The sequence below is a fragment of the Eretmochelys imbricata genome, chromosome 1, assembly GCF_965152235.1.
Source record: "Eretmochelys imbricata isolate rEreImb1 chromosome 1, rEreImb1.hap1, whole genome shotgun sequence".
Classification (NCBI taxonomy): domain Eukaryota; kingdom Metazoa; phylum Chordata; order Testudines; family Cheloniidae; genus Eretmochelys; species Eretmochelys imbricata.
The window spans coordinates 344,019,008-344,033,318 of NC_135572.1; the positions used below are offsets into that span (position 1 = coordinate 344,019,008).

At 40.5% G+C, this 14,311-nt stretch overlaps 1 protein-coding gene across 5 annotated transcripts; it reads right to left on the bottom strand.

Annotated features, from left to right (window-relative positions):
- Positions 1 to 853: 853 nt before the first annotated feature.
- On the bottom strand, positions 854 to 14,206 carry SUV39H2 (SUV39H2 histone lysine methyltransferase). 5 transcript variants are annotated; one of them, XM_077836259.1, is made up of 6 exons: positions 14,125 to 14,206; positions 12,166 to 12,311; positions 10,356 to 11,027; positions 7,345 to 7,491; positions 5,331 to 5,460; positions 854 to 3,743 (listed from the first exon to the last, which is right to left on the bottom strand). In XM_077836259.1, exons 1-6 carry the CDS (start codon positions 14,141 to 14,143, stop codon positions 3,637 to 3,639), a joined length of 1,221 nt encoding a protein of 406 aa, XP_077692385.1. In that variant the 5' UTR covers positions 14,144 to 14,206; the 3' UTR covers positions 854 to 3,636. The 5 variants fall into 5 exon arrangements, with proteins under 5 accessions (XP_077692385.1, XP_077692418.1, XP_077692391.1 ...); XM_077836292.1 differs by having other exon boundaries at positions 14,076 to 14,160; XM_077836265.1 differs by lacking the exon at positions 14,125 to 14,206 and adding an exon at positions 11,538 to 11,583 and having other exon boundaries at positions 12,166 to 12,244.
- Between the last annotated feature and the right edge of the window lie 105 nt (positions 14,207 to 14,311).

A 14,311-nucleotide genomic window follows, 5' to 3' on the forward strand; every position in this document is an offset into this window, starting at 1 on the left:
TGGGATCAATTGAGCTCAAAGTATGCAGCCCTGGAGAAAGAGACTGACCCATCTTGCTGTAGAAGAATTCTGGTTACCCTATGAGCCCCAAAGAATGTTACAGGGGTAAGGAAGGGAAATAAACCCTTTATTTTTCTGACCTGTTTCTCATGCTTTTAAGTAAAGAGCAAGGGTGTTTTAGAATCCTGTGCACATTTCTGTGCTGTTACACCTATGGTGTCCCTGAAGAGGTAAGTTGTAAACTCAGAGTCTTCACCCAGCTGGGTTGTTCTGGGACGGGGGGGTCTCATCTCTCCTGGGTGGTGCTAGACTGATGATTATGTATGTTCTCAGCATGCCAGAGACCTCAATCCAGGTACAGGGCCTGGACTCCATTCAGACTCTGGAGACTTAAAGCACCTTATGGATTCAGCATTTAGATCCTCTCATACCAGTCTGGTGTCCCTTTCAAGAGAGGGAGCTCAAATAAATCTGTAACTAGCAAACACCCCCCACCAGAGCTGGACTTTGTCTGAAGTTGTGGGTTACTAGTGTACAGCATCAAAGTAGTTGGGCTATTATAGATGATCAGCTCACTAAGACTACTACATTCTCTAAACTTACAGAAGGGTTATTACTTATTTAATTAGAGGCAACTGACAAGGGGCTGGAGAGGGAAGAGAGTGAATTTACTATTCTATCACACTATAGGGCTATGAATACATTCACAGAAATGCTGGTAAAATGAGGTCACTCAGACATGCAAAAGTAATTCATCAGGACTTTTTCTGAGCTGCTAGCTAATGTTGTATGAGAGTACATGAACAAAATTTAAGACCTACAGAAGGGATGGTAGTTATTATACACCGCCAACAAAAGAAAAAACTAAATTTAATTTATTTTACCAAAAGAACTATAGGAAACTAACTGCTATTACAAAGAAAGATGTCACATTTTATGCAAAAGTAATGTTCCTGAGGTTATAAACAAATACACAGCCCCAACCCATAATGGAAATAACCAAACAGAGCTGGTAGAACTGAGAACTTAAATACACAGTAGCTTTTGCTTGGTGAGGATGCTGCAGCATTTTTAGTTTTGCTACCTCAAAACCAGCCAGAAGCCAGTTAATAGGTTACCAGTACCCAAGTGCTATTCACACAGCTACAGTGGTAACCATGGTAATGCCCACAAAAAAGCAAAGGCCAAAGCAAGGTTGGTCTGGGCTTGCTAAGAAACTGAAAACAGCTTTTTCAATGTCACTTTAAAAAAAAAACAACTTAATGTCCAATTAACAGAAGGCAAATTGAAATGCACTGTAAATTGGTAAACACAAAACAAGCTTTGAGGTCCTAAATAAGTAACAGGATACAGCGGTAGACTTTATATCTAATAATTTCCTGTTACTTCCCAAGATTTGAATTCAGGAGAGGTAACACACAGCCCCTAGAGAAGAGCACCTGGTGCTATACACACTGACTTGTAAAAAAACAGGACCTAAATTCAGATTTTGACAGCTGTAAGACCTTTATCTATTTAAAATGTAGATAGCTGTAATTGCCTATCCCTGTAGTTTGGTTAAGGATACCCATGAGCAGGGCCAAAGAGGAAGGAGCGAAGCAGCCAACCAAGGTGTCTGAGGCCTTTCATGTGTCTTGTAGCATGGACAGGGGCAAGGAAATGAAATGAAGGATTACATGGGTACACACAACCCCATTTATTGGGGCAGTATGTAAATGGAAAAGGAATGAAGTTGGCTCAAACAATTTTTTTTTTTTTTTTTTTTTTTTAAAAAAAGGGCATTTAAGATTCCCTTAAGATTTATAAAATACTTATGGGGGAGACACATGACTAATTCTATCTACTAACAATAATACCTTTAAAAATAACTAGATGCAGCAGTTTCATTCAAGTATGGACTCCAGGTAGCATAGCAATGTTAGATGTGTTTAAACCTAAGCAATTAGTATGCCATTCATTAAACAATATAAATCATCTACTTCAAAATTATAAACTTCAGTTTACAAGCAGATACATAGCTTTGTACATTGCTAATAGTCCCAAATGTGTATGCCCAATCACAAATTGGATAAGCCTTGGTGTACAAAATTTCACTATCCTACAGAGAGCCAGTTCTGCAGTTCAAGTACATTTGTGCTTTTAACATTAACAAATGCTCATATTGTCCTTCAAAGACTCTTGGTGCAGTGCCAATAACAAACATGAAATTTAAGGCATATTTTTAACAAACCAACTAGATAATCATAGGCTGAACACCTGACCTCAACCACCTGAGCCAACAGCACTGTACCTTATAACAGTAAGTAGCTGTCTTCATGATATACATCAAATGTCTATTTGATGAGAAACAGTTATGCCTGATCCCTTAAAGATTCTGTACATCACTTCCAAGAAATATGCAATGTTTACAATCAATCAATCAATGAGAAAAATAAGACTTGAACTTTTGTCCCTGGAGTACAATTACTTTGTGGTTCCACCCATGGTCTACAACTAACTTAATTGCTGTTGGGTGCTTCTCTGAAGTCAAGAACAATTTAGCATTCATCATCACATTTTCAATAAACATCTGATATTTTTGAAGATTAAGAGAAAAAACAAATATTCAATAAGCTGAATAACAGTAAGTTTTTCAGCCTTTTACATTCAAGATTCAAAGAATGTCCTACTATTGTCTACAGTAAATGGGCAAATTCACCCTTTCTGTAACTTCACTGAAGTTATGTTATTACAACAGGAAAAAAAACAGGCATAATGTGTTTAAAGTCTACCACGAGGTAGAAAAAATTCGTAATATGTAAAAGTTTGTAACATAAGACAGCTGTTGATACAATTACATTGCTGGGATACTTTTATGTCTATGCCATATAACTGGATATCAATGCACTAGGTTCATGAAAGAAATATTGGCTAATTTTATTTACTCAATTCCTGTCTATCGCTTTCCAAACTTTCACCAATAATTTCACCAATGATGACTACCCAATCTTGTGTCCAGCATCTGCTAACATTGATCAGTGTGCTTGTGTGAAGTTCCATGGACACTTCAAAAAAACAAAAGCCAAACAAACTATTTCTTAAGTGTACTCTATGAACTTTCATACCTATGCAGAATTTAATGGTAGTAGATCCCAATGGAGGATCAGGGCCCCAAATTTTACTGCTACTTCTTGAAACCTTTTAAGAAAAATGGTAAGTCAACTATGATTTCTAGTATATCAATGGTATTAGATTTCCATTTCATAAAGCACAAGATGTGGAACAACCTCATATTGAAATCAGCTCTTCACAGGATTGGAGTCATACACACACTTGAATATTCAACTTTGACTTCACATTAACATGCACCTCCATCAGCTCTTAAACCACAGTGTGCAAATAATTCCAAGGAGATCTAGTTTTTAATCCACATAGCCAGTTTTCATACTTAAGAGCAGTTGTAATATCTCTTTCTTTGGCTAATGACATTTTCAAATACAAATTTAATGCTTTGTTTTCATTATATTGATTCACTCATATGTAAAAATACTCCAGTTTGTAAGTATAAGTGAACTAGAACAGCAGTCTTCTTAAAATACATTTAAAAAAAAAGACACAAAATGAAATAATTTATTTGCAACTTTGGCTATTGAGAATTCAGTTGAGATACCCTCTGCAACACACAGCTCCACACTTGCACACAGTTCTGATCCTCTTTCTCGTTGGGCTGACAGCATCAGAGTCTGAAGTCACATCGAGAGAACCTAAATACATAAGAATATACAAAAACAGAATTGATGGTGGTTGGAAAAGGATATTATTTATTAGGCATTGCTATTGTGCAAGAAAAAAAGGTAGTCTCTGCCCCAAAAAGCTTACAATTTTTGACCCAATTCAAAAGACCTGTGCATGTATCTAGCTTCACACATGTGAGTAAGTTCCACTAAATTATATGGGACTACTTGTGTGCGCGCAAAGTTAAGCATTAGTATAAATCTTTAAAGAATTGTTACCTAAAATTATTATTTACTAGTAGCTGAAAGCTCATGCTGTTGCATGGGTGAAATTCATGAAGTCTAAATGGCTGAGAATTTAAGGGTTGAACAGTAACAGACCATGAATCCTACTGATGATTGAACCTGGTGACGTTCTAAATAAAGAGTTCTCAGTCATGCTTGTATATGTTTTCACTGCTTCACACTGACTCCACAGACATTTTAGGCTTCAAAGTAACAATCCTGGAATCTTATTGTACAGATTATTGTGGATTGGCTCCGAGCTCATCATGGATGATGCTGTATATGCTAGATGCTGTATAAACACAGACTAAGGTGGTGGTCCCTGCTCAAAGAGCTTGAAATCTGAAGTACAAAAAGACAACAAGTGGATCTAGACAGACAGATAAGGAAGCAAAAGGAAGTAATGAGAGAATATTAGTCAGGGCAATAGGCAATGGTCTCAGCATACCAAATGCATAACTAGGGCCCTACCAAATTCATGGCCGTGAAAAACATATCACGGACTGTGAAACCTGGTCTCCCCCCGTGAAATCTGTATAGTACAGGGTAAAAGTACACAAAAGACCAGATTTCACGGGGAAGACCAGCGTTTTTCAAACTGGGGGTCCTGACCAGAAGAAGGTAGTGGGGGAGGAGGAGTTGCAAATTTACTGTAGGAGAGGGGTCGCAGTATTGCCATCCTTCTGTGCTGCCTTCAGAGCTGGGTGGCCAGAGAGCAGCAGCTGCTGGCCAGGTGCCCAGTTCTGAGGCAGCATCCCACCAGCAGCAGCATAGAAGTAAGAGTGGAAATACCATACCCTGCAACCCTTACTTCTGCGCTGCTGCCTTCAGAGCTGGGTGGTAGGAGAGTGGTGGCCGCTGGCCGAGGGCCCAGCTCTGAAGGCAGCAGCACAGAAGTAAGGGTGGCAATACCACACTATGCCATCCTTACTTCTGCGCTGCTGCTGGAGACAGCTCTGCCTTTGGACCTGGGCTGCCAGCCAGCACTCTCCAGCCACCCAGCTCTCAATACGTAAACCAATCTTTTTTTGTTTGGATTAAAAATAGTCCCATGCAGGGCTCTAATTTTCATTTAATATACTTTCATGTGCATAGGGGTGCCGTGCATCATTCTTTAAACCTGCCCTGCACAGATTATTGACTGGATTAAGTAGGAGCTGGAAGGAGGTGTTGGCAGAACAAAGTGGGTAAAAACAGAGAAGAGAGTGGTGTGTCCAAAAAGAGGAAGTTAAACACTTTGATTTCAGCAAACCCATGCAGAAAATTGATCAGGCTGCAACAAAACCAGCTAGTACCATCTATCCTGCACACAGAGATTTACACTGTACATACCTTTCATCTGATAATCAAAGGTGAGCTCTTCTCCAGCCTTGATGGTTCTCGTAGAAAACAGCGCTATCCGAGGAAGACGTAGATCAAGGTTATCAATGAAAACATTGAAGACCTGAAGATTTGGATCACACTGCAAAGCAAAGTTATAGTTTTGTAATTCAGGTGTACATTTGCTAACAAAACAGAACTGGTAGACACAGTGTAGGGAATGGCAATTAAAACATATTGTGCGCTACTAGCGAGAAGAAAGTGACACTATAACAATTTAGGGGCTGAGTCTCCTCTCAGGTTCAGTGGAGTTACTTGTGATTTTTGCCATTGTAAGTCAACAGAATTACAGCTGTTGAAACATCACTATTAAATGAAAGCAGGACCCTGTTAAGCAACAGTATTGACACCATGGCTGTGTGGGTATAGTACACAGAGAAGGTGAGTGAGATAATATCTTTTATTGAACCAACTTCTGTTTGTGAAGAGACAAGCTTTTGAGCTACACAGAGCTCTTCTTCAGGTATAGCACACTAAAACTATAACAACCTAGTAAAAAAAGTTAAAGCTTGAAAGTGATTGCAACTGAGTAGAGTGGAGTGGGTGAATCAAAACAATTTCATAAAAGGCAATCTAAAGTAAGTTCAGACTTAAACAAGAATTACTAAAGGATGAAAAGGTGGGATTTCAATTTCAAGTTCCCCAGCAAGTTTACAAATGGTGCTGAGGAAAGGAGGAAAACTGCAGGGGAGAGATATGCTATGGAAAAGGCAGGAAAATTCCTTCTCTCCATTACTTACAACAAAAATACATTCAAACACTCTCTTCCTCTTCTTGTATTTCAGACGTTAATAGTTCATATAATTTTAATCAACAGCCAGGGGTTAAATTATGCAGTTATTTCCTATACTGTTGGTATTCAATTATCTGAAGAGAAAAATTTGTTTTGGGTGTCTGGAAACAGGTACTGAATATGCTGGAAATACAGATTATGATTCCAACTCTGCTATCTGATCTACTTAGGCAAACCCTTATCCCTAGGCTGAGTTCCAATGAGGTCAGTGGGTCTCTGCTTGAGCTCAGAGATCCATCCACATAGATCATATTTCAGGATCAGGACCACTGATCATGTTATTTTACATTTTAATGAAAATCCCTAATTCAGAAACTGCTGATACCTTCCTCTTAGGTAATTCTGAGCCTGAAAGAATAAGGAACAGTGAAAACTCTCTTTTTATTTTTACTTCAACAGGTAAAATAAAATTGCTATTTAACGTGCTGTCTTGTGGAGTGATCCTGTTAATAAAAACCAACCTTGCACTCCCAATGTTTGTGAAAACTAAAGAATAATTGTTGTTTCAAACATTGTCTTAAATCTAAGCTACTTTATATTCTTTCATATTTAATTTCGCTCCAAATAAGGTATGTATCAGTATTTCTTCCATCCTATTTAACTGATCATTCGGTTATGTTGTATGTTTAGAAAGATGCCTTTCTTGCAGCATCCAAGAAAAAAGCATTAATAAAAGTTAGGATTGTGGGGTTTGTGGGAATATTTGAGGCCCCTTTCATTTTCATGCACTCTGTCCATTTTGACAGGTTTCGGAGTAGCAGCCGTGTTAGTCTGTATCCACAAAAAGAAAAGGAGTACTTGTGGCACTTTAGACACTAACAAATTTATTTGAGCATAAGCTTTCGTGAGCTACAGCTCACTTCATCGGATGGTACTTCTGTCCATTTTAGGATCCCTCACATTCATTGTTTCATAAAAATTTTAATTTAGACTTTTAAAAACATGAGACAAAGTGACTTCAATTTTTCCTCAAAGATTTCAAGTTCACATGACTGTGCTGCTGTAACAGCATTAATCCACTCTCAAGTCATTTTCTTCGGAAGGGGAAAAAGAGGTTGGTATGAAACAAGTCATTCCATGAAAGTTGTGTGTTTGATATCAAGATATTTACAAAAGGAGAAGGCATTCTTGGTGCAACCTGGACAGTTCTCGAATACAAAAAAAAGCCCTTACACTGTGATTCACAAAATGGGACACATTTCCATATTGAGCTGCATCCACCGTATATTCATCCGAGTCATAGTCCAGGTCAAACAAGTATGTATTTCCTTGGTTGTCATACAGTTGACCTCGTCTCTCTGCTTCTTCACTTGTGATCACCTAAAAAAAGAAACCTGCATCATATTATTAACTGTTACTGAACTGAAACAAAACCCCAAAAGTTAGAAAAAACTTTTACATTTTCTTGAACAGAAGTAGGGAGACTTGTCTTTAAAAGGAAGTAAGAAGGTTGCTGTGTATCTGTAAGGAATAAGGAACACTTGAACATAGCTATTTAAATTGACTAATTACTGATGGTTTGTTTCTGTAGAAACAGAGGAGTACTTGTGGCACTTTAAAGACTAACAAATTTATTTGGGCATAAGCTTTTGTGAGCTAAAACTTGCTTCATCAGATGCATGCAGTGGAAAATACAGTAGGAAGATATACATAGATATATACACACACAGAACATGAAAAATGGGTGTTGCCATACAACTGTAAGGAGACCAACTAATTAAGGTGGGCTATTATCAGCAGGAGAAAAAAAACCTTTTGTAGTGATAATCAGGATGGCCCATTTCAAATAGTTAAGAAGAAGGTGTAGTAACAGTGGGGGAAAAAAATTAGTAGCATTTATAGATAGTGATGGTATTTTCTCTTCAGGCAATATAATATTGGACAGTTTCCCTGGATATGTATTTACAGATAAGTGATGTTCCCATTGCTTTCTATACAATGTAGAATAAAAACTTGAATATAAAAAGACCTGCTATAAAATAATTTATCTTTGCCCCCCAACTTTTCTGAACTCCTCTATAAGTAATCTTTATAACTACATTTTAGAGAACTTTAAATCATTGACTCCCTAAAGGAGGATGTGGTCAATAGACAATTACAATCTACCCTATCTACAGGGCCTTGTCATTTCTCCTAAAGAGTTTATATTTACTACTTAAACCTCCATATTACTTTTCCACCTGTACAAAATAGTTCACTTCAAGCAGAACCACAAAAAGGTTCAGGGAAGGTGGAACCAGTCATGTTCCCCCCAGTTCCCTCAGTGTATGAGAGAATCAATATATCAGGTTATACTTGTAACTTTAGCTACTCTCAAAACTTCTCCCCACTCCCTGCTGAGTTACTACGTATGGTACAAAATCTGTAATATAATTTACCTATGCAGACCCTAATGCCCAGATAAAGTACCACTGATTTCAATGTGACTTTTTTGCAAATGGATCGCTTTACAGTACTGGGCTTATAGCTATATCTACACTACAGACTTTTGCCAGCACAATTATGTTGGTCAAAGGTGTGAAGAGTTGTGATCCCTGACTGACAGCGGTGCTGGCAGAAGCCCCTAGTGTAGACACAATTATACAAGCAAAACTGCACATTTACTGGTATAGCTTATCATTAGTCAGAGATGGCCAGCACACATTAGCAGAATGGAGATATGCAGAAGCTGTCTGAAAGAGGGCTCCTGCTTCAGGCTGCAGACTATGCAATTTTATCCCCAGTCTTCTACTTTAAATATATACTTTACTTTTGTTATTACCAGAAAAAGATTTTGTTGTGCTAACTCTACCAGCAAAGAAAAACAGTGAACATTTTAACAATCCCTTGAAGATTTGGGAGCTTACCACTCAGTTATACCTTCTGAGTAACAAAGTATAATCACATACAGCCGTGCGGGGGGGGGGTAGGGGAGGGGAGGAGGAGGCGGCCACAAGGGAAGGACAAACAAACAACTAATTACCACCTTCACTTGAAGTCCTGCCTCTCTCTCTTCCCCCACCCTCCAAAAAAAGTATCCTTATAACATCACACAGGATTAATTCTATTTTGAGAAACTGATCTCCTGTACATTCTAAGTTTCAGAGTAACAGCCGTGTTAGTCTGTATTCGCAAAAAGAAAAGGAGGACTTGTGGCACCTTAGAGACTAACCAATTTATCTGAGCATGAGCTTTCGTGAAAGCTCATGCTCAAATAAATTGGTTAGTCTCTAAGGTGCCACAAGTCCTCCTTTTCTTTTTGTACATTCTAAGTGAGTTTTTAGGAAGGACCTGAATGTGAATTGGATAGCTTGGGGAGGGTAAGCATAGAAGTAGCACACAGAAGAAAGAAATAGCTGTGCAAGGGGACAAATACAATACTGATGCTGGCATCAGTGGTGTACCACAGATTGTTGGGGAGAGATGTAAGCAGAAACTGGATCATGTAGAGCCCTGAAAGGAAGGACAAGTTTAACCTGATACTTCACTGGTTCATGGTCGCACTGTGTGACTCAAGGGCCATTTCTAGACTAGGAAAATTCACTATTTTAAGACATGTTATCTAACACATTTTAACTAACTATTTTAAACAGGTCTTTGCACCTAGTGTAGACAGGGCAAGCAACGTGTGAACTGGTATTGACCAATACATTTTAAAGCACAACCTATTTTCCAAGTTTACACATGGTGAAATACAAGGGCTGAAGTGATCAGCATGACAAGTGATAAAAATAATTTTTGCAGTAATTTGGCCTGGGATGAGATCAGTACTAAGAGAACCTTAGAAGAGAAGGCCATAGTAGTCAAGATGAGAAGACGATCAGGATACTGACAAGGAATTTGATTGACAAGAGGTAAAGAAGGGTCTGATTTAAAAAGAAAAAAAAAAATTGTGAAAGAAGAGACAAGACTTGGTTCTAAAAGTTAAGATATAACAAATCAATGCCAAGGATCTTTTTTGCACTTCAGCCCCTTAGCATTGCTTTGGTGCAGAAAACACCCTGGGTCATACAATATAAAGGTAATTTGACTTTCAAATGAGAGGTCTTCAATGTACTTCATTAACAGCAAAGGCATATTTATCTGTTATGTAACAGAATCCAAAAGTGTTGAAAAAGGAAAGAATATTTTATAAAAGTGTTAGGAGAACACAAATCTTTTATTATATACTTATAAAATAATTTATCTCTGAGATAAATACATACCTCTCCAACATACTCCATCACAAATCTCTTTGTTTTAATTTTCTGGAGGGTTTTTACTCCCCAGCCACGTCCATTGTTAGTTCTGAAGATGCAAAGAGAATACGGTGTGCCTTTCTGTACTATCCTGTTAGGGCATTCAGGACCACATCTACAATATGAGTTGCATTCATAGATAGGCAAGCCTGGTTGGATTTTTAACTGCTTTTGTTTATTGTAAGCCAAGAAAAATCCAGCCTCTTCTGGACAACACTTCTCAGCAGGGCAATCAGAGCATTCACAGCCGGTTGTGATTCCATTCATTACATTTATTCCTGGAGCAGGTTTATATTCATTAATGTAGTAAAAGTCTAAAGGAGGGCCCTCAAGATCCACAGTGTTTTCTACAAGAATCATTCCTTTATGGTTCTTTTTCCGGTTGAGTTCTTCCTTCCATCTCTGTAGAGCTATTCTTTGTTTAGCCTTCTTTACTATGTACTGTGCTACTACAGGGTTCAAAGCTTTCATATGGTTTTTCAATATTACCGCTTTGCCTCGCTTTAGCCGAGATAAATATTCATTCTTGTCGCTATGGAAGTACTGAAGGAGCAATGGGCATTTAAGATTTTTCAAAGCTACCCAGGTATTTGAGGATTCTGGCCATCCTTTCCATTTCACAAGGAAGTGCTCTGTGCCCTTGAAATAGAGAAATAGATACAGATTTAGCCATAGCATTTCCAACAGTTAATCAAAAATATCTTGAAAATAAAGTGTGGTTGTTCAATGATACAACTGCTTTGGTATCACATCCATAGTAAATAAAATTAAACAGAGGAGTGATTATCATTAAGGAGATGGCAAAAATGCATAAACTGAGGAGCAGTCAAACTAACATCCGTAACACCCTCCTTATGATTGAGGCATAACACCACATAGTTAAATTCACAGCCATCTGGTCCGAACAGTAGAGGATCAAGCATTTCAAATGCAAGGTAACTGGGTATGTACTTTGTGCACCACTTGTAAGGACATGGATAACCACACAGCTGGATAGAATAACCCAAAATAATAAAATTATACCAGCATGGGTTAGTTTGTTAGCACAGCCACAGTTAAGGTCATATATACTAACTTTTATAAGGAAAGAGAATAAAGTAACACCCTACACAGAACAAAACAAACAAACAAAAAAAAATCTAAACTTACCAAAAAACCTCTAACAGTACTATTTGTAATAGTTACACAAGCCATCCTAGAGGAATAATACAGTAAAAACAATTCTTAATACTATATTTACTACTAAGAAGAAGATGATGTATTGTAAAATGTAATTATTTCAAAGGGAGGTTTGTTTTCAAAGTGAATAGAGCAATAAGGCCAAATCCTTAAACCAGACACGCACTGGTAGGTTTCTGCACACACATGGTGCCTAACTGGGATCTGGCAATGGACCCAGTTGTAGCATGTGGCCTTAACTGTTCAAGGAACAGACTGCAGTACTAACAAGGGAGAAGAGAAGCATAATAATACATACTGTGCTGTTGTCTAAGCACAGTAAGATTTGCTTTAGCACTGATAAACAAGGTCAGACATTTTGTGCTCTGTTATTAACATTTCCATTATTTCAGCAGAACCTTCCTTCCTTACAGAATCAGAGCTAAAGAACACTTTATGTAGGCTTCAACATTCTGAAATATTTTGTTCAATGTCAACAGCAGCATAACAAGAGCCCTCAGCTAGCCTCACACTTTAAACCTTAAGGAAAACTACTGCCTCTCACTTTCAAACAGAAATATTGATCAAATTGTTCTGTAAGACTAGACATTTATCTTACCTCTTCTACCTTGTAGTCACATAAATATTCCACCTCATAACTCTTTAGATTCCTGTTGGTGATTCCAAGGGATTTACATGTGAGATTTTCCTTCCTACATAATTCCTGGATGGTCTCAAGTGAAGCTAGACAAGGCACATACCAAGCTACAATAAGAAAATAGGATTCTTTACTAATTTAATGTCTCAGCTTAGTTGAAAAAAATTAAGCACTTGATTTTTAGTTTGCTCCCGAGCCCCCAGATTGTAATTTGTAAGAATTATCCACAATATATTTGTAGAACTACAAATGTAGCACGCAGGCAGACAGAACCAATGCTACTCCAGTTAAGTATAAAGTAAGCCTGTAATAGTTCTCTGCCTGAACCTCAGCTCTGCATATGATTCATAGATATTTAGATCAGAAAGGACCATTATGATCATCTAGTCTGACCTCCTGCACAACGTAGGCCAGAGAATTTCACCCACCACTCCATACTATGTGTATTCATGCAATGATTAAAAAAAAAAAAAAAAAACTACCTAGGACAGTGCTTCTCAAGCTGATGTGGGGGACCGGCAATTTTTCCCCCAATGTGTGCACAGACCAGCAGCCAATGGCTTGCGGACCAGCGCCGGTCTGCGGACCACCACTTTGAGTAGCACTGACCTAGGACATACTAATTCTTCATAGGAAAAGATTCTCAGTATAGTTACCAGTTTTGAAACAAAACAGAAATAAATAATTACCCTGACCTGAAGGTACTCATGCTTTTGACTGCAGTTATGTAGAAGCCCTTCACTTTTTTTTTTTTTTACAAGACCGAGAAGTATCTGCAGTTAGCCAAGTGGAATCAACACTCTTGTACTTGCTATGCAACCATGGTGATTGGGATGAGACAGAGGCAAATCCCTCTTCCAGAAAGATCTCCGATTTCTTGTCAATTGGGCCAAATTTAGGAGGGTTACAATTTACAATGTAACTATTGTAAAGTTGTAAGGGTGCCGACTATGGAACAATAAATTGCAACAGTTCAGAACTCTGTTAGGAGGGATAGTCCAAAGTTTATAGCAAGTCACAAGTCTGGAGCCCAAAGCAACAGTTTCCCCCCGTGTTTTAGTAAGAGTCAGGGTGTATTTGACAACAGCTGAATTCCTTCCTCTGCGTGAGCAGGGGATTGTTCACTTGTGTCACAACCAGGACTGCAATTAGCACATAGCCACTGGAAAGGAGAGGAGCGGGAGAGACACTGGAGGTTACCCAGGCTGGGGGAGGCCTTGGCTATTTCTAACTTCATGCAGCAACCTCTCCCGCCAAAAGCCTCCCGCAGGCATGGAACAGTGATGCCACCCCCTGCTTCCCCTAGCAGCGGACAGAGTCCCTCTCTCCCCCAGGCCCCACACTCTGTCCTCCCGCCCCTCCCCCCGTCAAGGTACACCGACGCCCCCCGGGCACCCTACACTATCCCCACACCCCTCCCCCAGGCACCCCACACTGTCCCCCGCCCCTCCCCCAGGCACTGCATGCCGCTGCCGCCCCCTAGGACACCCCACACTGTACCCTCACCGCCCCCCCGGCACTGCACGGCGCTGCCGCCCCCCCGGGCACCCCACATTGTACCCCCGCCCCTTCCCCGAAACTGCACACCGCCGGCCCCCCCCCGGGCACCCTGCACTGTACCCCCGTCCCTCCCCCGACACTGCACGCCGCCGCCCCCCCGACACCTCACACTGCACCCCCGCCCCCCCGGGCACCGCACACTGTACCCCCGCCCCTCCCCCAGGCACTGCACGCCGCTGCCGCCCCCCCGGGCACCCCACACTGTCCCCCCGCAGGTTCCGCGGCCACCGGGGCCCTGCCGTAGGTCTCGGGGTGTGCGGGGGCGGAGGCCGCACAGGCCCTGAGGTGCGCTGTGGGGGGCAGCTCCTCACCCCCATCCCCGCTGACCCAGGAAGCGAGCACCCCTGGCCGGCCCCTCACCTCCTCGCCTGCCCGCCATCTTGCAGGGGCCTGCATTCAAACCCTGCGGAACTTGGGCCGCCGGGGAGGGCGCCAGCTGCAGGCTCCGCCCACGCCCGATGGCCCCGCCCCTCCGCGGGGCCCCAATGCTGCACCGGCGGCGCGGCCCCGCCCCGCGCGCGTGGGCAGAGAACCCCCAGGGCGCGGG

Excerpts from the sequence above, each read along its gene's own strand:
- SUV39H2 (XM_077836292.1), bottom strand. The coding sequence starts at position 14,160 with ATGCAGGCCCCTGCAAGATGGCGGGCAGGCGAGGAGGTGAGGGGCCGG. Across the intron at positions 12,312-14,075 it reads CTGGGTCAGCGGGGATGGGG|CTTGGTATGTGCCTTGTCTA; the intron begins GTGAGGAGCTGC and ends TTCTTATTGTAG. Across the intron at positions 11,028-12,165 it reads GTGACTACAAGGTAGAAGAG|GGCACAGAGCACTTCCTTGT; the intron begins GTAAGATAAATG and ends CTCTATTTCAAG.